This window comes from Microcebus murinus, chromosome 16, assembly GCF_040939455.1.
Source record: "Microcebus murinus isolate Inina chromosome 16, M.murinus_Inina_mat1.0, whole genome shotgun sequence".
NCBI classification, from domain to species: Eukaryota; Metazoa; Chordata; class Mammalia; order Primates; family Cheirogaleidae; genus Microcebus; species Microcebus murinus.
The window spans coordinates 32,652,576-32,675,734 of record NC_134119.1 but is presented as its reverse complement, the minus strand read 5'-3'; the positions used below and the strand labels follow the sequence as shown (position 1 = coordinate 32,675,734).

The 23,159-nt window shown below is 43.7% G+C and overlaps 1 protein-coding gene across 2 annotated transcripts; it reads left to right on the top strand.

The window, feature by feature from the left end:
* The first annotated feature begins 49 nt into the window (after positions 1 to 49).
* NFS1 (NFS1 cysteine desulfurase) lies at positions 50 to 22,518 on the top strand. 2 transcript variants are annotated; one of them, XM_012754910.3, is made up of 13 exons: positions 50 to 183; positions 790 to 893; positions 1,828 to 1,944; positions 2,871 to 2,954; positions 5,207 to 5,359; positions 12,269 to 12,362; positions 13,503 to 13,637; positions 16,451 to 16,608; positions 17,038 to 17,143; positions 17,224 to 17,305; positions 18,546 to 18,629; positions 19,040 to 19,129; positions 21,787 to 22,518. In XM_012754910.3, the coding sequence occupies exons 1-13, from the start codon at positions 87 to 89 to the stop codon at positions 21,848 to 21,850; spliced, it is 1,368 nt and encodes a 455-aa protein (XP_012610364.1). In that variant the 5' UTR covers positions 50 to 86; the 3' UTR covers positions 21,851 to 22,518. The 2 variants fall into 2 exon arrangements, with proteins under 2 accessions (XP_012610364.1, XP_075867184.1); XM_076011069.1 differs by having other exon boundaries at positions 54 to 183; positions 796 to 893.
* Positions 22,519 to 23,159: the final 641 nt, after the last annotated feature.

Sequence of the window (23,159 nt, the reverse complement as noted above, 5' to 3'; positions counted from 1 at the left end):
CTTCCGGAGCGCGAGGCAGTACTTCCGGGAGCCTGGGGGGCTGAAGACTGCAGTCACTTCGGCTGGTGGGCTCTGCCACTAGGACCATGCTGCTACGAGCCGCTTGGAGGCGGGCGGCCTTGGCGGCGACTGCAGCTCCGGGGCCGAGGTCTGCGGCGCCCACTCGGGGGCTGCGCCTGCGCGGTACGCTCCCGCTCGCTGCCACGGTCTCCCGAGGCGCGGACCTTTCCCCCTTGGCGCTGCGACGCAACTGAGTTTTCCGGGGCCTCCCTGCCCCGCCCTGCTGCCCAGATCCTCTGACCCTTTGCCTCAGAGTTTCTCAGGCCAGTACCCTCGAACGGTTGACTCCGCCGCGCCACCGCTCAGATCCTGCCCCGCAGCCTGGAGAACTTTGGAGGCTCGTCCTTCAAAGGTCTCCTGGTCAATTTAGAGATGTTGGTCAAGACTCTCCAGCCACTAATGTTTGAAAGAGATCGCACCTATTCTGGCCCCACCTTTCTTCTAAAGGGCTTAGTAGCCCTTTAGAGCTCTCCTCACTCCCAATGAGACGATTTAAATATTGCCCCATCATCCCTCTCCAAGAACCTTGTCTCTCCCTATCCCTTCCCTCCTTTCACAGTGTGCTCAGGTTCTCTGATGTCTTGTTTCATTTTCATTAAGGTTTGATCCCAGCATCCGTTTAATTTGTCATCTCACCTCTGTCCAGATTTTGCCTTCTGCTCCCTTGGTTGCTTTGCATTCATAGTTGCATTCTGTCTTACTTGGCTGCTCTGTTCCATTTTTTGTCAGTTGCAGACCATGCTCCCCAGTCGGCTGTTCCTTCAGATACAGCCACTGCTCCAGAGTCAGTGCTGCGACCTCTCTATATGGATGTGCAAGCTACAACTCCTCTGGTAAGGATACAGGGGCAGCTTTTCCCAAGACTGTTTATAGGAAGTAAATGATAGAAGTGACAACACATAGAAATAACTGGAACCCTGTACAAGTGAGAGCCATTGAGAGGTGCTGAGAAAAGCAACGAGACAGCAGTCGGGAGGGTTAAATTCTGTTCCACTAGAAACAGCTGGTATGGTGGAGAACCTGCAGCCTTGAGGCCACATGTGGCCTTCTGGATCCTGGAGTATGGCCTTTTTTTTTTTTTTTTTTTTTTTTTTTTTGAGACAGAGTCTTGCTCTGTCACCCGGGCTGGAGTGCTGTGGCGTCAGCCTAGCTCACAGCAACCTCAGACTCTGGGGCTTACATGATCTTCCTGCCTCAGTCTCCGGAGTAGCTGGGACTCTGGGCGTGCACCACCATGCCTGGCTAATATTTTTTCTATTTTTTTTTAGTCACTACAGTACTAGTTAAAACATAGCATCTGGAATTAGCCAGACTGCCACTTAATAACTGTGTGAACTTGGGCTAGTATTAAATAGGTCAAAAGATGTAAAGCGGCCTGGCACATGATAAGCATTCTAATATTAAGACAAGTTCTCACCAAAGTGTGAAAAGTGTTTACCTATGCCCAGTCTTGTCCTAGCCACTCTAGAACACATTGCCTCACAGGAATGGGAACACCTGCAGAAACAGATGTCAGAACAAGGCAATGTTTGTAGACAATCTGAGGGGATGGTAAAACAACCCGAGTTAAGACAGGTTGGTAGTGGGGGTATATTAGATTGATAACTGGTTAGTACCTGAGGGGACAGAAGAATGTTTGAGGCCTAAGCTAGGCAGTGTCTGAAAGGTTGGGAGTATAATGAAGCAGGTTAGGCAGGTCTGAGGGGATGGAGTAGGGCCTGAGTTAACTATGGACTCAAGGAAAGTGGCCTGTTCTGTTGTTCTCAGGACCCCCGGGTGCTTGATGCCATGCTCCCTTACCTAGTCAACTACTACGGGAACCCACATTCCCGGACACATGCTTATGGATGGGAGAGTGAGGCAGCCATGGAACATGCTCGCCAGGTTAGTATAAAGGGGTCTGGGAAGTTCTGAAGTTAGAGAGGGTCAGTCGCCCTTGGGGGGCATTTCCTTGGTAGGTGTGGGTGGAGGTGAAAATGGTTTTGGGTTCTTTCCGGAAGAGATTTGGAGAGCAACCTTGGAGTTTGACTGTAGGCATTTAATTAGTTCCCACGTTTCCTAGCTAAATTATCATGGGCAAATTATCTAATTTCTCTAAGCCTAATTTCCTCACATTGAAAATGGAGATTGAGGCCGGCCGTGGTGGCTTGTGCCTGTAATCCTAGCACTCTGGGAGGCAGAGGCGAGAGGATTGTTTGAGCTCAGGAGTTCAGCCTGAGCAAGAGCGAGACCCCATCTCTACTATAAATAGAAAGAAATTAATTGGCCAACTAAAAATATATAGGAAAAATTAACCAGGCATGGTGGTCCATGCCTGTAGTCCCAGCTACTCGGGAGGCTGAGGCAGAAGGATTGCTTTAGCCCAGTTTGAGGTTGCTGTGAGCTAGGCTGATGCCACGGCACTCTAGCCCAGGCAACAGAGTGAGACTCTGCCTCAAAAAAAAAAAAAAAAAAAGAAAAGAAAATGGAGATTGTAATAGTCTCTACTCCGTAGGGTTATTGGGGGATTAAATGCTTGTAAGGTATTTTGTAACACAATGCGGATACATAGTAAGAGCTCAATAAGTTGATTTAAAAAAACCCAATAATATAATTATTATTATTTTGTATTGGATTGGAAAAGAGCCTGGAATCTGAGATAATACTGGATCTGTCCATTTTCTGATCTTAGTAGGTACAGAGCTTCTTCCTGGGCAGTTTGGTAGAATGCATTTGAGCTCTTCTTGCTCCAGACCTGTCCCAACTGTGTATGCAGCCCCATTCCTGCCTTCAGGAATTAATGTTATGTATCTCTGTTTCTTGGCTTGCAGCAAGTAGCATCTCTGATTGGGGCTGATCCTCGTGAGATCATTTTCACTAGTGGCGCTACTGAATCCAACAACATAGCAATTAAGGTAAGTGAAGGGAACCAGAGGACTTAGGGCATATCTGAGCTTTCCTCACTTGGGAGATAGTGTCCCTTCATCATTTGGACTCAGATATGTATTTCCCAGCTACACACCCCCACCCTGTTGTGAAGACAAGACACACACTCTTTCTGATTTGTTGCTTCCTTTAACCCTTTGCAATCTACCCTATCTTAAGTCTTTGCTCCTGCTGGTGTGAGTTCAATGAGGTATTTGGATAGGAGAGGAGATGGCTCTCAGTTCATTAGCCACTTGGTTGTTTGGATGGCAGCTACTTCGGAGAGTGGATAATGATGACTAAACCCTTGTCACTATTCTTTTGATTTAGTAATGAGTTTCACCCTTACACACCTGATTTCAGTGCTGCCCTCCTCTCAGCCTTCTCTTTTCTTTCTGGTCATATCTGTTTGCAACAAGTTCCTCCCATTTAGATGTCTCCATTTTGAAGCTCTTGTCACTGTGGTGCCCTCTGTGACCTAGGCATTTACTTGGTCACCCATTCTGGGATCAGTCATTGTATTCTTAGGACATAGATATCCTTGGTACTATGCAAGTAAAATTCCACTCTTAGGCATGTTAATTACTTCTCAGCCTTTTGGCTAAGGTCAGTGTAGTAATCATATTGGTGTTTCATAGAACATGATCACATTTGACTGGGCCTGGTTGCCAGGACTGAGTAAATGCCAAGGCTGAGTAAATGCCAAGGGTCTGAGAAATTATGACCTGCTGTAGGTTCAACTCTGGCTTGACCCTGTCTCACCTTTGTCTCTGAATTGTGCTGCCAGTGTTAGATTCTTTGACCTTGGCCTGAATGTAGGAGGCCTGGAATGGGCTCCAGAGTTCTCAGTACTCTGTCCAATCCTGTTAGCAGGAAGGCATTATAGGCCTGAGCCACCACGCCCAACCGAATTTGCTTTTTTTCTTGAATGAAATGAATGGTTCTTCTTTATTTTCTTGTAATAGTTGAAATTCCTGGAATTTTTTAACCTATCTGTATTATTATTTTTTTTTTTTGAGACAGAGACAGAGTCTCACTTTGTTGCCCAGGCTAGAGTGAGTGCCGGGGCATCAGCCTAGCTCTCAGCAACCTCAGTCTCCTGGGCTCAAGCGATCCTACTGCTTCAGCCTCCCAAGTAGCTGGGACTACAGGCATGCGCCACCATGCCTGGCTAATTTTTTCTATATATATTAGTTGTCCCATTAATTTCTTTCTATTTATAGTAGAGATGGGGTCTCGGTCTTGCTCAGGCTGGTTTTGAACTCCTGACCTCGAGCAATCCGCCTGCCTCTGCCTCCCAGAGTGCTAGGATTACAGGCGTGAGCCACCATGCCCCGGCCTCTTTTTTTTTTTTTTTTTGAGACAGAGTCTTGCTCTGTCTCCCTGGGTAGAGTGCAGTGGCATCATCACAGTTCACACAAACTCTTGGGTTCAAGCCATCCTCCTGCCTCAGCCTCCTGAGTATCTGGGACTACAGATGTGGGATACCATACTGGCTAATTTTTTCTATTTTTAGTAGAGACAGGGTCTCACTCTTGTTCAGCATGGTCTCAAACTTCTGACCTTGGCCGGGTGTGGTGGCTCACGCCTGTAATCCTAGCACTCTGGGAGGCTGAGGCGGGAGGATTGCTTGAGCTCAGGAGTTTGAGACCAGCCTGAGCAAGAGCGAGACCCCATCTCTATTAAAAAATAGAAAGAAATTAGCCGGACAACTAAAAATATATAGAAAATATTAGCTGAGCATGGTAGCACATGCCTGTAGTCTCAGCTACTTGGAAGGCTGAGGCAGAAGGATTGCTTGGACTCAGAAGTTTGAGGTTGCTATGAGCTAGGCTGATGCCATAGCACTCTAGCCCGGGCAACAGAGCCAGACTTTGTTTAAAAAAAAAAAATACTCCTGACCTCAAGCAATCCTCTCTCCTTGGCCTCACAGAGTGCTATGATTACTGGCATGAGATGGTTATAGGAATCCCTGAATTTATAGCTGGCTGGATAGAAGATTTGTATCTAGCATCTGAAATAGGGGCAGTCTTGTGTGACTGAGCCCTTAACTCATGGGTTTTTCACTAACTCTGGGTAGTTAGTGTCAGAATTGAATTGAATTATAGGATACTCCATTGGCATCAGAGAATTGATGTTGGAGCATACTGGCCTTGCCCACTTTTGCCTTTACAAATGGGATGAAAGTTATTGCTGTCTCTCTTAGTATGTTCTCTTTCTTTCCACCACCACCAATTTCTAGGGGGTGGCCAGGTTCTATAGGTCACGGAAAAGGCATGTCATCACCACCCAGACAGAACACAAATGTGTCTTGGACTCCTGCCGTTCGCTGGAAGCTGAGGGCTTTCAGGTCACCTACCTCCCAGTACAGAAGAGTGGGATAATCGACCTCAAGGTATGAGTGGCTCTTGGCAGGAGGAATGAAAAGGGAGGAGCCTGGCTTCAGCCTGTAAATCTGTTTCTTCAGCCTCAGCCGGAGCTTGAAGGACTAGATCCAATGGTTAGGGTGGGGATTAGAGAAATAGGCATGGCAGAGAAAAAGATTATATTCCCCTTAAGTGTGTATTGTCCTCCTTTTCTCTGGAGGACTTGCTTCTGATCTTTATTGGGACTTCCTGGTTTGTATGAGAACAACTGGTCACGTGTACAGAATTCCAAGGACACGCTCACCATGGCAAAGCTCTAGCTTCCTCCTTCCCTGCACTAATGCTTCTCATCCCCCTACAGAGGAGGTATCGTTTTCTTTTCTTTCCTTTTATTTTTTTTGGTATAGGTTCTCACTCTGTTACCAGAGTAGAGTGCAGTGGTGTCATCATAGCTCACTGCAAACTCAATCTCTTGACCTTAAGTGATCTTCCTGCCTGGGCCTCCCAGACTGCTAGGATTATAGGCGTTAGCCACTATGCTTGGTCAATTTTCTTGAATATTTCCCTTTTTAGCTCATTTCCTTATATGTCCATTTTAGGTATTGAGTTCAACCATTTGGTCCACTAGATTTTGGGTACTGGCATCCCTAGATAAATCCTAGCATGTTTGTAGACAGAGCCCAGGACCCAAACTCCAGACTGTTTGTTCTCATCATTCATTGTTTTTTTCCTCTTTCTTCTTCTTCATTTTCAATCATCAGTCAGTCACATTCTTATCTATGGCTATTTCCTTGTAATATTTCTGAAATTGTACTTTCCTCTCATTTCTTTGGCTGGATTGTACGCTGCATCTTAGCTACCTCTGGACTTAAGCTCTGATGCCTGACCTAGTCCTTTAGCTACCACATTCTAGCATGTCCTGCAGATTCTCACTAGATTTTATTTTCTGAAGCATTCATTTGACCTTTTTTCATTTTGCTCAAAAACCCTTAGAGATTTCCCATTTACTTTGGAATGAAGTATAACTTCATTTTGCTTGACATTCAAATTTCTTTATATGTTGCTTTTTTAAGCATTTAAAAAATTGAGATATAATTTACATACCATAAAATTCACCTTGTAAACTCTACAATTCCTCCAGGCACAGTGGCTCATACCTGTAATCCTAGCACTCTGGGAGGCCAATGTAGGAGGATTGCTTGAGCTCAGAAGTTTAAGACCAGCCTAAGCAAGAGTGATACCCCGTCTCTACTAAACATAGAAGATTAACTTGTCTCAAAAAAAAAAAGTGTATAATTCATTTGCTTTTAGTATTTTTACAAAGTTGTACAATAATCACCACTATCACATTCCAGAACATTGTTATCACTTCAAAAAGGAAAGCTACCTATTTTTTGTTGCCTTTTGTGCTTTTGGTATCTTATCTAAGAATCCATTGCCAAATCCAAGGTCATGAAGATTTACCCCTATGCTTCCTTTTCAGAATTTTATAGTTTTTAGCTCTCATAATTAGGTCTTTGACCCATTTTGAATTAATTTTTGTATATGGTATGAAGTAAGGGTCAACTTCATTCTTTTGCATGTGGCTATCCAGTTGTCCCAGCATCATTTGTTGAAAATATTGAGTTTTCCCTATTGCAGTCTTGGCACCATTATCCAAAGTCAGTTGACGCCAGGTGTGGTGCTCATGCCTGTAACCCTAGCACTTTGGTAGGCTAAGGTGGGAGGATCGCTTGAGCTCAGGAGTTCAATCAAGATCGAGACCCGTCTCTACTAAAAATAGAAAAATTAGCCAGGCATGGGGGCATGTATCTGTAGTCCCAGTTACTTGGGAGGCTGAGGCAGGAGGATCGCTTGAGCCCAGGAGTTTGAGGTTGCAGTGAGCTATGATGATGCCACTGTACTCTACCCAGGGTAGAGTAGCAAGACTTTGTCTCAAAAAATTAATTAATTAATTAAAAAAAAGAAAGAAAAAGCAATCCTTTCACCTCAGCTTCTCAGAGTAAGTCCTGGGATTACAGGTGTGTGCCTTCATGCCCAGTTGCCTTCATGTCTTTCTAATGTGCCCTGCCAGTCCTGCCTTGGACTTTTCCTCACATATTCCCTCATTCATCTAGTCACCTTTTCTTCGCACTTATCTTAATCTTCTCCCTCTTTTAAAAACTTAAGTCCAAGCTCTCAAGAAATTTCTGTGGCTGCTCCAATCCCTTCTAATCTCTTTCTTCTCTAAAGTCTCTTAACACTTAATGGCTTTTTACTTCAGTGCTGTGCCATAAGTGTGTATCTATCTCTCATCTCTCCACTAGGCTATTTCTTGAATGCTAGGAATGCATATTTTGTAGATTTTTATTTCTTGTAATACTTAACATGATGCCTTTATTTCACTTCATACTGTTTTTTTTTATTTCAGCATATTATGGGGGTACAGATTTTAAGGTTTCAATAAATGCCCATTTCCCCCCTCCCCCCACAAGTCTGAGTCTCCAGCATGACCATCCCCCAGATGGTGCACATCTCACTCATTATATATGTATATACCCACCCCATACTGTTTTTTTAAATTTCAAAATATTAAGGGAGTACAAATGTTTTAAGTTACATGGATCATTTTTGTGATGCTTGAGTCCTGGCTATAGGTGTGCCTGTCACCTGAATAGTGTTCATAGCACCTATTAGGTTGGTTTATTCCCCTCTACTCTTTCTCCCTCCCTCCCCCCTAGTTGCTTTACACTGAGTTTTACTTCCCTCTGTGCACTTGTCATTGGTTAGTTCTAATTTGATAGTGAGTACGTGTGCTGTTTGTTTTTCTTTTCTTTTTTTTTTTTTTTGAGACAGAGTCTCGCTTTGTTGCCCAGGCTAGAGTGAGTGCTGTGGTGTCAGCCTAGCTCACAGCAACCTCAAACTCCTGGCTCAAGCAATCCTCCTGCCTCAGCCTCTCAAGTAGCTGGGACTACAGGCATTCGCCACCATGCCCGGCTAATTTTTTGTATATATATTAGTTGGCCAATTAATTTCTTTCTATTTATAGTAGAGACAGGGTCTTGCTCTTGCTCAGGCTGGTTTCGAACTCCTGACCTTGAGCAATCTGCCCACCTCGGCCTCCCAGAGAGCTAGGATTACAGGCATGAGCTACTGCGCCCAGCTGTTTGTTTTTCTATTCTTGAGATACTTGACTTAGGAGAATCGTCTCTAGTTCTATCCAGATTGTTGCAAAAGGTATTAATTTATCTTTTTTTACAGCTGAGTAGTACTCCATGGCCATTTTATTACACATTTTATTACTCTACTCATGAATTGATGGGCACTTGGGTTAATTCCACATCTTTGCAATTGTGAATTGTGCTGCAGTAAACATTCGAGTGCAGGTGTCTTTTAAAAATGACTTCTTTTCCTTTGGGTAAAAAATATCCAATAGTAGGATTAGTAGATCGAATGGTAGGTATTTCTTTGAGGAATCTCTATACTGTTTTCCATAGAGGTTGTACTAATTTGCAGTCCCACCAGCAGCGTATAAGCATTCCTTTCTCTCTGCATCCACATCAGCATCTGTGGTTTTGGGGCTTTTTAGTAAAAGCCATTCTAAATGGGGTAAGGTGATATCTCATTTTGGTTTTATTTCTTTATTTTTTTATTATTATATTAAATTCCTTAATTTAAAAAAAATTTATATATATATATTGTAAGCCAGTCAAATTTAGCATGGGGGGTTGACTACCAACTTTAGTGACACTGATGTTAGTAAGTTCTGATAACCCACTACCATTGCACCAGCCCCTTAATTTTTTTATTTCTTTTTTAACCTAATCTCTATTAGAGTAGATTGTTTTGGTTTTAATTTGCATTTTCCTGATGATTAGTGACTCACTTCATACCATTTTATTATACTGTAATGCCAGGCACTAGGGATAGAGAGATGAACAAGAGTGGCCTAGTCCCTGTCTTCAGGGAGCTCATGTTCTAGTGAATGGGACAGTTAACATGTAAACAAACATAAATGAAACAATTACAAATTGTGCTATGAAGGAAGCAAAGAAGAAGCTGAGAGAGAACATAACATTGAACATGTATATTAGAGCAGTGTCTGGGGAGGCATAGTAGATGTTGATGTGTTGATCAGTAATTCCTTTCAGATATTTCAGTCATATATGGTCCCTGCCTCTGTGTTGTTAATAGTAATTCTGGGCCGGGCGTGGTGGCTCACACCTGTAATCCTAACACTCTGGGAGGCTGAGGTGGGTGGCTTGCTCAAGGTCTGGAATTCGAAACCAGCCTGAGCGATACCCCATCTCTACTAAAAATAGAAAAACTAATTGACCAACTAAAAAATATATATATTTACAAAAAAAAAAAATTAGCCGGGCATGGTGGCACATGCCTGTAGTCCCAGCTACTTCGGGAGGCTGAGGCAGAAGGATTGCTTGAGCCCAGGAGTTTGAGGTTGCTGTGAGCTAGGCTGACACCATAGCACTCACTCTAGCCTGAGCAACAAAGTGAGACTCTGTCTCAAAAAAAAAAAAAAAAATAGTAATTCTGGGCCTGCACGGTGGCTCAGGCCTGTAATCCTAGCACTCTGGGAGGCCGAGGCGGGAGGATTACTCGAGGTCAGGAGTTCGAAACCAGCCTGAGCAAGAGCGAGACCCCGTCTCTACTATAAATAAAAAGAAATTAATTGGCCAACTAATATATATAGAAAAAATTAGCCGGGCATGGTGGCGCATGCCTGTAGTTCCAGCAACTCAGGAGGCTGAGGCAGTGGGATCGCTTGAGTCCAGGAGTTTGAGGTTGCTGTGAGCTAGGCTGACACTAGGGCACTCACTCTAGCCTGGGCAACAAAGCGAGACTCTGTCTCAAAAAAAAAAAAAAAATAGTAATTCTGTTCTTTGCTATTTATTCTGTTCTTTGTAGCTTTTCATAACCGTAGATAGAAAAGTCTCCTCCTCTGTTTTGTTATTAAACTTTTAATTTTTAGATGATTATTGATTCACATATAGTTGTAAGAAATAATACAGAGAGATTACATGTCCTCTTTGCCCAGTTTCCCCAATAACATCTTTCAAAAGTATAGTACAGTATATTGGCATTGATACAATCTACCAATCTTGTTCTGCTTTCCCCTGTTTTACTTTTATTTACTTATGTGTGTTTGTGTATAGTTCTATACAATTTTATTACATTAAGTTTGTGTAAGCACCACCATAGTCAAGGCAGAAATAGTTTCATCACCACTATAATCCTTCATGGTTTTTTTGAAACCACTAATCTCCTCTCCATTTTTGGGGGGTGGGGAGGGGGATAGAATTTTGCTCTGCTGCCCGAGCTAGAGTCTAGTAGCATCATCACAGCTGACTACAACCTCAAACTCCTAGGCTCAAGAGATTCTCCTGCCTCAGCCTTCCGAGTAGCTGGCACTACTTGCGCGTGCCACCATACCCAGGTAATTTTTTTTTTTTTTTTTGAGACAGAGTCTTGCTTTGTTGCCCAGGCTAGAGTGAGTGCCGTGGCATCAGCCTAGCTCACAGCAACCTCAAACTCCTGGGCTCAAGCAATCCTCCTGCCTCAGCCTCCCAAGTAGCTGGGACTACAGGCATGCGCCACCATGCCCGGCTAATTTTTTCTATATATATTAGTTAGCCAATTAATTTCTTTCTATTTATATTAGAGACGGGGTCTGGCTCTTGCTCAGGCTGGTTTCAAACTCCTGACCTAAGCAATCTGCCCGCCTGGGCCTCCCAGAGTGCTAGGATTACAGGGGTGAGCCACCGCGCCCGGCTCCGCCTAATTTTTTTATTTTATCTATCTATCTATCTATCTATCTATCTATCTATCTATCTATCTATCTATCTATCTATCTATCTATTTATTTATTTATTTATTTTTTTTTTTTTTGAGACAGAGTCTCACTTTGTTGTCCAGGCTAGAGTGAATGCCGTGGCGTCAGCCTAGCTCACAGCAACCTCAAACTCCTGGGCTCAAGCGATCCTCCTGCCTCAGCCTCCCGAGTAGCTGGACTACAGGCATGCGCCACCATGCCCGGCTAATTTTATATATATATATATATCAGTTGGCCAATTAATTTCTTTCTATTTATAGTAGAGACGGGGTCTCGCTCTTGCTCAGGCTGGTTTTGAACTCCTGACCTTGAGCAATCCGCCCTCCTCGGCCTCCCAAGAGCTAGGATTACAGGCGTGAGCCACAGCGCCCGGCCAATTTATTTATTTTTTTGAGACAGAGTCTCACTCTGCTGCCTTAGCTAGAGTGCCATGGCATCAGCCTAGCTCACAGCAACCTCAAACTCCTGGGCTCAAGCAATCCTCCTGCCTCAGCCTCCTGAGTAGCTGGGACTTACAAGCATGGGCCACCATGCCCGGCTAATTTTTTCTATATATTTTTAGTTGGCCAATTAATTTCTTTCTATTTTTTTTAATAGAGACGGGTCTCGTTCTTTCTCAGGCTGGTTTTGAACTCCTGACCTTAAGCCATCTGCCTGCCTAAGCCTCCCAGAGAGCTAGGATTACAGGCGTGAGCCACTGCAGGAGACAGGAGGATTGCTTGAGCCTAGGAGTTGGAAATTGCTGTGAGCTAGGCTGACACAAGGGCACTCTTGCCTGGGCAACAGAGTGAGACTCTGTCTCTAAATAAATAAATAACAATGCAGTTACTGGGTTGTACGATAATTTTATGTTTCATTTTATAAGAAAAAAAACTACCAAACTGTTTTTCAAAGTCGCTATGCCATTTTATATTACCACCAATAATGCATAAATGATCAGAATTCTCTGCTTCTTTACCAACATTTCGTGTTGTTATTTTTTTTTATTTTAACCATTCTGATAGGTGTGTAGTAAACGGCCTCTTTACAAGACTAAGCTTGCCTACATTCTGAATTTAGGGAGAGTTTGTTGGTACTCTATAGTCTCCTTACTCCTGCATTTTCTTAGGAACTAGAGGCTGCTATCCAGCCAGACACTAGCCTGGTCTCAGTCATGACTGTGAACAATGAGATTGGAGTGAAGCAGCCTATTGCAGAAATAGGTGAGTATTGTGTGTTAACCCTGATTCTGGTCCATCACTGGGTCTATCTGAGGGAGCAGGGGTAGAGTAGGAGCTGTAACACTCTATGTAGCACAGTAAGGAAATCAGGGGAGAGAAAGCCTAAGTACCTTGCTCAAGGATACTGAAAGTGGCATAGCTAGTATTTGAATCCAGATCTAGTATCCTTCATAGTTTTTCATTTTATTGCTGTTTCTGCCCAAAACAACAACATAACAATAAAAACAAAAATACTCTTCTACCCTTTTCTCCTTTCATTTTTTTTTTTCCCTTTAGAACATCTCTTTATGATCCTCAGTTAAGAGCTCACCCTGTAATCTCTTTAGGGACATTAGGAAAAAGATCTGTTAATCTTTTCTTTTTTAAAATCAAAAAGTATCGGCCGGGCGTGGTGGCTCATGCCTGTAATCCTAGCTCTCTGGGAGGCTGAGGCGGGTGGATCGCTTGAGGTCAGGAGTTCGAAACCAGCCTGAGCAACAGCGAGACCCCGTCTCTACTATAAATAGAAGGAAATTCATTGGCCAACTAATATATATAGAAAAAATTAGCCGGGCATGGTGACGCATGCCTGTAGTCCCAGCTACTTGGGAGGCTGAGACAGCAGGATTGCTTGAGCCTAGGAGATTGAGGTTGCTGTGAGCTAGGCTGATGCCATGGCACTCACTCTAGCCTAGGCAGCAAAGCGAGACTCTGGCTCAAAAAAAAAAAAAAAAGAATCAAAAAGTATCTACAAGGTAATCTGACATATTGAAAGGCTGTGTTAATTAGGTGTACAAGAATTTTATGTGTTAGAATTTTATGTGTTATGTGTTAGGTGTTTTGATTTGGTGCTTTGCCCTTCATCTTTTCTATTCCAGTGAAAGGAAGAGAGAGAAAAAGAGAAAAGTTGGGAATGGGAGTAGAGGGAGGGAGAGGGGAGATGGAGGAGGGAAGAGGTGGGAGAAGGGAGGGAATTTACTGTAACATTGACAGAAGTCATTTACTGTAAGTAGAGATTGTTTGTGGTACATTGTGGGATCATTGCCAGATGACTTCTCAGCTGTGGGTCTTTCCCTCTGTTTCTTTTTTTTTTTTTTTTTTTTAGGATAAAGACTCATCTCAAAATTCCCTCTGTTTCTTTAGGGCAGATTTGCAGTTCCAGAAAGGTATATTTCCATACTGATGCGGCCCAGGCTGTTGGAAAAATCCCACTTGATGTCAATGACATGAAAATTGATCTCATGAGCATCAGTGGTCACAAAATCTATGGTCCCAAAGGTAACAGCCCTCCTAGATCACCTCTCTTCTCTGTACTGCCCTGCAAGACTTTTGACAGATGTTCCTCAGAGTCATTTGGGACTATAATTGCTCTCAGAGGAAGCTATACATTCAGAGTTCCCTGCAGAATGGAGGTGTCATTTAGCAATAGCCAAAAACACTTGCCTATTTGTAGACTCTAGCTGTTACTATATAGCAGGCCATTATTCCCTTGGCCCATTTTCAAAATTCCTTACAAGGCATGTAGATATTAATTTGGTTGAGGAACAAGCAGTTTGTCAAATTGAATTTATCTATCTAGATAGGTCCAGCTATCTTGTCTGCCCCACTATGATGTGCGTGGCAAAGTTCTTTGAGTCATTTATTCCCAGTGTCTTGCCTTAGTTCAGGGGAAGATTGTATGGGCCTTTATATCTCTTGGTGTTTGTTCCTAGAAGACTTAGCAGTCTGTGCTCTTGATAGTCTCTCAGGGATACCTGTCTGTCTTCTATGGTCCTACTGGCCTGGGAATGTTTTCAAGCTTTAGTTCTGTCTCTTTCCCAACCCTTGGGAAGAGACTGTTGTCTGTCGAGGAAGGACCCTTTTTGGTTGATGTCTGTACCAGTACAGTTTTTGTGTCTGTAGGGTGTGTTTTCTGGGTGTATACCTTAGGAACAGGTGTAATAGCTTTTGGAAGTATGAAAGATAGCTTCTTCTAAGGGTTCTCAGAGGATATAAAGAGAGTTTTTGTGAGCTATTGTTTCAAAAAGCCCAACAGGCATTGTGTCTTTATCAAACCAAAATGTTGCCTTTATTGGCTTTTATTGTAGATATATCTATTTTGATAAAACCAATGAACCCATATTGAGTTGATAGACCCTGAGAGATTGTGCTGATTCTTACACTTTTATTCTGATCTACTGCTTTTTTCCCCCCTCAACATTGTTTTTTTTTTTTTATTTAGAAAAAGTAATATATTCACATGGTTCAAAATTTAAAAGCTGCCAAAAAATAGTGGTGGAAAGTCTGCCTCTCACCTCTGTCTTCTAGCCATGCAGTTTCCTGGGTATTTTTCTAGAATTGTTCTAGGCGTTTGGAATGACATATATACTTCCTCTCCACTTCTTCCCTTTTTTATCCAGATGATAGCATATTATACTCATTGTTCTGATCTGAGCTTGCTTTTTTTTTTTTTTAATTTTATTCTTTTCTTTTTCCTGAATCTCCTAATTTTCTAATAACTCAAAAGATCAATCTTGAGCTCTCCCTACTCTCTTTGCTGCTTCTCTCACAAACTAGCAGGAAACCTGCTGGGAAAGACAACAATGCCTGCTTCCCAATCTTTCTAATTTTTAATTTTTCCTTTTTCATACCTTGTCATTCCTTTTCTTACGTGTATATGATAAAAAGAGTGGAATGTTAGGCTTAAAAAACTCACCCTCCCCAAGCTTTCATCCAAACTTCCTGTAAAACATCACTCTCCCCTTCCTAGGGGTGTATTAGGCACTTAGCCTTTGCCAGGCCCCTAGGGAGATAAGGGAATGAAACCCAAAAGGGGAACTTACTTTCCTTATCCCTCCTGATAAGGACTATTCTTATAGTCCGGGTTGTTCCTCCCAGTTGTTCCCTAGGGAGATAAAGGAATGGAATGCAAGAGAGGAACTTTCCTTATCCCTCCCGGTTCTTTGAAAAGAATTTATTTACTCCCTCCAGAAAAACCCTCTATAAAACCCAAGGCTCTCTCCCCTTTTCTCAAGGACACTTTTTTTGGCCTCCACCCATCTGCACCCAGATGCTCAAAATAAATAGCATTTTGCTACATATGAAGCATTTGCTTCCTGTGTCTCCCTCTTGCTTCCATACCTAACACTGGGATTACTGGTGTGAGCCACTGCTCCTGGCCCAAAAGTTGAATTTTTAAAATATTAAAAAAAATTTAAAATATTTATCATTATAGGTTCCAATTTTCAATATTATATATATCATTCTTTTTTTTTTTTTTTTTTTTTTGAGACAGAGTCTCACTTGTTGCCCAGGCTAGAGTGAGTGCCGTGGTGTCAGCCTAGCTCACAGCAACCTCAAACTCCTGGGCTCAAGCGATCCTCCTGCCTCAGCCTCCCGAGTAGCTGGGACTACAGGCATGTGCCACCATGCCCGGCTAATTTTTTCTATATATATTAGTTGGCCAATTAATTTCTTTCTATTTATAGTAGAGACGAGGTCTCGCTCTTGCTCAGGCTGGTTTCGAACTCCTGACCTTGAGCAATCCGCCCGTCTCGGCCTCCCAGAGAGCTAGGATTACAGGCGTGAGCCACCGCGCCCGGCCTATATCATTCTTAATGGATATAATATTATATACAAGGTTAAATGCGAAGGGCCTCTAGGCAGTGCTCCATCCCAGTAGGAAGAGGAACCCTGGTTGCTTTTTTTTTTTTTTTTTTTTTAAAGAGACAAAGTCTTGCTCTGTTACCTAGGCTGGAATACAGTGGGCTGGATCATAGCTCACCACAGCCTTCAACTTTTGGGCTCAAGCAATCTTCCTGCCTTAGCCTCCCAAGTAGCTATGACTGTCTAGCTGGGAATTAGCCACACTGGGCTAATGTTTTGTAGCAATAGGGTCTTGAACTCCTGGCCTCAAGCAGCCCTCCCACCTAGGCCTCCCAAAGCACTCAGATTATAGGCAGGAGCCACTGCATTCAGCCAACTTTTTTTATTTAGAAAAATTTCAAACTTATAGAAAAGTTGGAATAATATATTGATCCCTTTGGAAAGTAATATTTTGTTTCATCTGTGTTTCTCTCTTTCTCTTTTTTGTAACAAACTTTGTTTCCCAGGGGTTGGTGCCATCTACATCCGTCGCCGGCCCCGTGTGCGTGTGGAGGCCCTGCAGAGTGGAGGGGGGCAGGAGCGGGGTATGCGGTCTGGGACAGTGCCCACACCCTTAGTGGTGGGGCTGGGGGCTGCGTGTGAGGTGGCACAGCAAGAGATGGAGGTATGGGGAGAGCAATTCCCTCCTACAACTTCTTTCCCTGTCCTGGGTCTCCTATTTAGAGGCTTCTCAGCATGACTGAGTCAGATCTCTGCCAGAAGAGAGGGTTTAAGAAAACTCTTTGCTGTCCTGGTGCTGCTGGCACCGTGTTCTGAGGGAGGCATTACGGCCTGTATAACCCCTACCCTTTTAGTAGTTATCAGCTCATTTATTTCTATGTTGTTGGAACCTTGTGTCCAGTTATTGAGCACCTTCTGCATACCAGGTACTGTGCTCAGTGCTGAAGGAACAGTGGTCTCCATAGGTAACATAGGGTGATCGGTGAGTCTGATATACAACCACTTCTGGGTATAGGAGAAGGGCTTCTAGAACTGTGTGTTTCTGAGCTGATTTATGGTCACTATGTTTAATCCTCCTTTGCCTGCTCCTTAGTATGACCACAAGCGGATCTTAAAGTTATCAGAGCGGCTGATACAGAAGATAATGAAGAACCTTCCAGATGTGGTGATGAATGGGGACCCTGAGCACCATTACCCTGGTATGGATGTGCCCTTTCTATCCCCATTCTAGAAGTCGCTGAGACTTTGAGACCTCTCTCATAGTACTTCTTTTCTCCAGGCTGTATCAACCTTTCCTTTGCATATGTGGAAGGGGAGAGTCTGTTGATGGCACTGAAGGATGTTGCCTTATCCTCAGGAAGGTAAGTTGGACAGAATAGATAGGGACTGTGGCAGAGTGGCTTTTTTATTTTTTTGAGACAGAGTCTCACTCTGTTGCCTGGGTTAGAGTGCTGTGGTGTCAGTCTAGCTCACAGCAACCTCAAACTCCTGGGCTCAAGCAGTCCTTCTGCTTCAGCTTCCCAAGTAGCTGGGACTACAGGCACATGCCACCATGCCCGGCTAATTTTTTCTATATATTTTTAGTTGTCCAATTAATTTCTTTCTATTTTTAGTAGAGACAGGGTCTCATTCTTGTTCAGGCTGGTTTCAAACTCCTGACCTTGACCACTCCCGCCTTGGCCTCCCAGAGTGCTAGGATTACAGGCGTGAGCCACTATGCTCAGCCCAGAGTGGCTTCTAAGTGCTATATAGGTTATTAAGATTCCAAGTATGGAGATGACAGGCACAGGAACTCTTGATTAAGTGTAAAGGTCATTTTGAGAGCTTGTTTGGAGGTTCTAGCAGGGGAGCACAGCTACTCGTATATCCTTGACTGAAGAATGGTCCTCTATTGGAGAAGGTTGTCCTCTTTGACTAAGCTCACAGCTTCAGGAGGGATGTACATGGAGAGCTGAGGGAAGAAGGAGACACCCACCTAGCCAGCCAGATCAGCCGGATCAACCCTGACAATCAGTGGGGTAACAGATGCTGTAGCCAGATCACCCTCACATCCGGGTAAAGGTCATTTTGTAAACACCTATTTTTTGGCTGGCTGGGCACAGGCTGAAGTTTACCACCCAGGGAGGACGTCTTGGGATAGAATGTTGTTTCATGGTCCTAGAGGATATATGTATCTGTTCTAGGGTCATGCTAGCAGTTTCTATTGCCAGCTTCCAGAATTGAAGATGCTCCAAAGAGCATCTTCAAAGTTAAACCCACCAGGGGTTTAACTGCCCTTTAGGCTAGTGTGTTTTGTCCCATGGAAGTGAGCACATGGTCCTCCGCTGCCTCTTGTTGTCAAATCCAGCTTTTGTGGTATCATGTGCTGTCCCTTCTTGGCAGTGTCCTTGCTCAAGGAGGTTATCTACCATAGGGGCCAGAGGAGCTAGGCACACATCCCAGGATGTGCAGGATGGAATCAGGCCCTTTAGCTCTGCCAGGTTAGGTCTCTTTTGTCTTCATGGTACAACTCCAAGGTCCTGGGGGATGGAAGAAGACGGAGCATTTGTGGTTGAAAGCATATATTAATGATGAACTGAAGGCTTGTGTTTCTCTCCTCAGTGCCTGCACCTCTGCATCCCTGGAGCCTTCTTATGTCCTTAGAGCAATTGGCACTGATGAGGATTTAGCACACTCTTCTATCAGGTCAGTGAGTTGAGCTTCAATATATATGAAAGGCATCCTCTTCAATTTTTATCTCCTGTTATAGTCTTTCTCAGTCTGGTTCTCCTTGTTTCTTCTCGATTCCTTGTGGGAGTTTCTAGAGCAGTGGTTCTCAGACTTAATTGAGTAGCACCTGGGAAGTTTGTGAAATATGTTTTCTGAATCCCATACTCAGATATTCTGATTCACTAGGTCTGGAGGAAGAGTAGGAAACTTCTTGGTTATTCTAATGTGGGTGGTCCACAGACCTTGTTCTGAGAAACTCTGCCTAGAGGGGAAGGATCATATTCTTCTCTCCATGTCTTTTGTGTAGTACATCCTCAGTATTTGCTGAATGATTTCACCCTAGTGCCAGACCCTGATGCAGAGCTCTTCTCCTGTGCTTTTATCAGGTTTGGCATCGGCCGCTTCACTACAGAGGAGGAAGTGGACTATACAGCAGAGAAGTGCATTCAGCATGTGAAGCGTCTTCGAGAAATGAGGTATAAACTGTTGTATCAGAGACCCTTTGGAAGAAACTGTAGTGCTGTCTACTCTCTTGCCCTTAGGCTATGTGTTCATACTGCCAAAAATCAGAGTATGAGAGTACTTGGATTTTAAGATTTAGAGACTTCCACAAAGCAACAAAGTGGATCTCCTTGGCTACTTGTTTTCAGAAAATGAGAAAGTCTTTTTAAAAACTAAAGCACTAGGCCAGGAGCAGTCGCTCATGCCTGTAATCCTAGCACCTTGGGATGCCAAAGTGGAAGGATCACTTGAGTCTAGGAGTTCAAGACCAGCCCAAGCAACATAGAGAGACCCTGTCTCTACAAAAAGTAGAAAAATAAGTGGGGTTTGTTGGCATGTGGCTGTGGTCCCAGCTGCTTGGGATGCTGAGGCAGGAGAACCACCTGAGCCCAGGAGTTTGAGGTTACAGTGAGCTGTGACGACACTACTGCACTCTAGCCTGGGCAAGAGAGTGAGACTTTGTCTCACAAAAATAAAATAAAATAAAAACTAAAGAACTATATAGACTTGGTGGGGTTGGAAGTTAAAAAAAAAAGAACTACATAAATGTGGGTAGTATTTTTTATTATTGTTATGGTGATATTAATCATTGTCATTGCAACAATATCAATACATAATTAGTGGTTTATAGACTAACTATAGGAAAACTCCCTTAATTATAGGGATTCTTTTTTTTTTTTTTTTTTTTAGACAGAGTCTCGCTTTCTTGCCCAGGCTAGAGTGAGTGCCGTGGCGTCAGCCTCGCTCACAGCAACCTCAGACTCCTGGGCTCAAGCCATCCTCCTGCCTCAGCCTCACGAGTAGCTGGGACTACAGGCACGAGCCACCATGCCCGGCTGATTTTTTTATATTATATATATTAGTTGGCCAATTAATTTCTTTCTATTTTTTTTATGGTAGAGACGGGGTCTCGCTCTTGCTCAGGCTGGTTTTGAACTCCTGACCTTGAGCAATCCGCCCGCCTCGGCCTCCCAGAGTGCTAGGATTACAGGCGTGAGCCACCGCGCCCGGCCGGGATTCTTTTTTGAGACAGAGTCTTGCTTTGTTGCCCAGGCTAGAGTGAGTGCCATGGTGCCAGCCTATCTCACAGCAACCTCAAACTCCTGGGCTCAATCCTCCTGCCTCAGCCTCCTGAGTAGCTGGGACTACAGGCATGCGCCACCATGCCCGGCTAATTTTTTCTATATATATTAGTTGGCCAATTAATTTCTTTCTATTTATAGTAGAGACGGGGTAGTAGACGGGGTAGTAGTAGAAATGGGGTCTCACTTTTGCTCAAGGTGGTTTCAAACTCCTGACCTCAAGCAATCTGCCTGCTTCAGCATCTATATCCTATCCCTTCTCACCCTTTACAAATTGAATTCAGCCTGGTCCCATTAGTCTTCAACCAGAGCCATGTTTTGTGAGCCTATATTAATAAGTAAACTTCCCCAAAGAGAAGGGACAGGAAGGAGATGGCTAACGTTAAAGGGCCATGGAAAATAATAGAAAGGTATTCTGGTAATGCATAACGTAAAGGAGAGAGATAAGCCCAGAACAGAATGAATTTTTTTTTTTTTTTTTGAGATAGAGTCTTGCTTTGTTGCCCAGGCTAGAGTGAGTGCCGTGGCATCAGCCTAGCTCACAGCAACCTCAAACTCCTGGGCTCAAACAATCCTTCTGCCTCAGCCTCCCGAGTAGCTGTGACTACAGGCATGTGCCACCATGCCCGGCTAAGTTTTTCTATATGTATTAGTTGGCCAATTATTTCTTTCTATTTATAGTAGAGACGGGGTCTCGCTCTTGCTCAGGCTGGTTTAGAACTCCTGACCTAGAGCAATCCTCCCGCCTCAGCCTCCCAGAGTGCTAGGATTACAGGCGTGAGCCACCGCGCCCAGCCTAGAATGAAATTTGATAGAAGAAAATTACCTAGGGAAATCTAAACTACCAAATCTGACATTCATAGCAGACTGAAGTAATGTCTGGTCTGAGAACATTATCCAGGACATCCAAGCTGAAGGGGATCAGAGCTTAGCAGAGATTTCTCAGCAGCAGCTCCTGTGGGAGATGGGATCCAGGAGTTTCTTTTGGATTGGAGCCAAGGATGTAGGAAGCATAGTCCAACTCCGGAGAGATCAAGCTGGCAAGAACTGGGTAAAGACACTGCATACTCAGAGAATTTATGGCTAAGCTCCAGCCCTAACTGAGAACTAGAACAAAACCCCAAAACAAGTGCTGAAAAGTAGGCTATAAGTGATGGTGGGCTTTAGTAGAAAGGCTGAAACTTGCTGCTTATATAGGTCCCAAGGGTGTTGGTTCCTCTAGTAAGACTGTGTCCGTAGTCTCCTCACAAGTGGGACGAGAAATTCAAGAATATAATCATGCCTGAGGCTCATTGGCTCATGGACCCATGGCATTTGAGCCTGAGGGACCTAGTTATTTCTGTTTGTTTGGTGGCAGTTGGGGAGAGGATAGAACTGAGGATGACTAACAGCTACCTGAAAAATTTTTATTAACCACTTGTAGGATTTACCAGGGCAAAAGGCAAAGGAGAGATAAGGACAAAAGAAGATAAGTCATCGCTCAGGGCCTTAGAGCCAATGTTGGTACCTGTCTAAACCCTTACTCATCGAATATCTCTTCTCTTTGGCAGCCCACTCTGGGAGATGGTTCAGGATGGCATTGACCTCAAGAGCATCAAGTGGACCCAACACTAGAAGACTGGGCCCCTGACTGTATGCTGGTCTGGCCCCTCCTGCCACAACAACCCACGCAGACAGGCACCTTGTTATGCGCCATGGATGCTCCAGAATTGGTATATCCCAATTTACTGAAGCATTAGCTTACCTCTATGATGGAAACTCAAGGAAACCATCTTTCCCCAGCTTCATCCTCTTTGGTGGGGAACATTCCCCATTTCTTTCCAGGAGTTCTTCTCTGGAAATATAGTGTGTGGACATTTTCATCTTGAAGCAGTAGAGACATTTGCTGTGATATTGCTGCTGGACCTATGTGTGTCCTTGGTGGGGAGAGCAAGAGGAGCTGGAAGAAGGCTCTTTGTTCAGGGACTTCAAGGCTCTGTATGGACATTTGAGTTGTTGCTTTCTGCTGCTCAGCTGGACTGGCTTCTTCAGCAACAAGCATAATCAACTGCAATTTAATCTTTTTTGTGGCTCCAAAGGACATGTTTTCATATTGACTATAGACCAAAAGGCAAGTTTCTTAGAAGGCTTGTCTCCTTTCTGTTCTCATGCTCCTTCCAGTCAAAAGAACGGAAAAGAGCTAAAAATCATCCGTACAACTCTACTCATTATTCTCATAATTTGTTTCTTTCCTTAAAATTTGTCAATGTGAAGATTAGAGAAATAAACTCACCTTCTATTTACTCTGTGTCTTTATGAGAAGCTGAAGGAGAAGTGGAACTTTACTTAGGAATTATGGAGAAGACCACCACTCTACCTAATTTCCATAGATAGCTCAGTTGGCTTTCGTATCTCTTCACCCAACAGTTATATGAATGCCTGCTAGGAGCCAGACTTGTTTTGGGTGTTGGGGATACACTGGTTAACAGAACCAGAAAGGACCCCGTATTGAGTTTTCATTTAGTGGAGAGATGGAAAACAAGAAGTAAACAATGTTATAGATTGTGATAGGTGCTATGAAAGAAAGTAGTAAGAAGAAATAACAGGGAAGAACATACCATGCTGAGTGTTCTAGGAAAGCTTTATTGAGGTGGTACTTTTTGTTTTTGAGACAGAGTCTCACTCTGTTGCCTGGGCTAGAGTGCTGTGGCATCAGCCTGGCTCACAGCAACTTCAAACTCCTGGGCTCAAGCAATCCTTCTACCTCAGCCTCCCAAGTAGCTGGGACTACAGGCATGCACCACCATGCCCGGCTAATTTTTTCTATATATGTTTAGTTGGCCAATTAATTTCTATTTTTAGTAGAGACAGGGTCTCGCTCTTGCTCAGGCTGACCTTAAGCGATCCTCCTGCCTCGGCCTCCCAGAGTGCTAGGATTACAGGC

What these genes read in the sequence shown, in the direction of transcription:
- NFS1 (XM_012754910.3), top strand. Translation starts at nt 87, where the DNA reads ATGCTGCTACGAGCCGCTTGGAGGCGGGCGGCCTTGGCGGCGACTGCA. An exon ending in GTGGGATAATCGACCTCAAG is followed by an intron (nt 5,360 to 12,268) that starts GTATGAGTGGCT and finishes GCATTTTCTTAG; the next exon opens with GAACTAGAGGCTGCTATCCA. An exon ending in GCAGCCTATTGCAGAAATAG is followed by an intron (nt 12,363 to 13,502) that starts GTGAGTATTGTG and finishes CTGTTTCTTTAG; the next exon opens with GGCAGATTTGCAGTTCCAGA.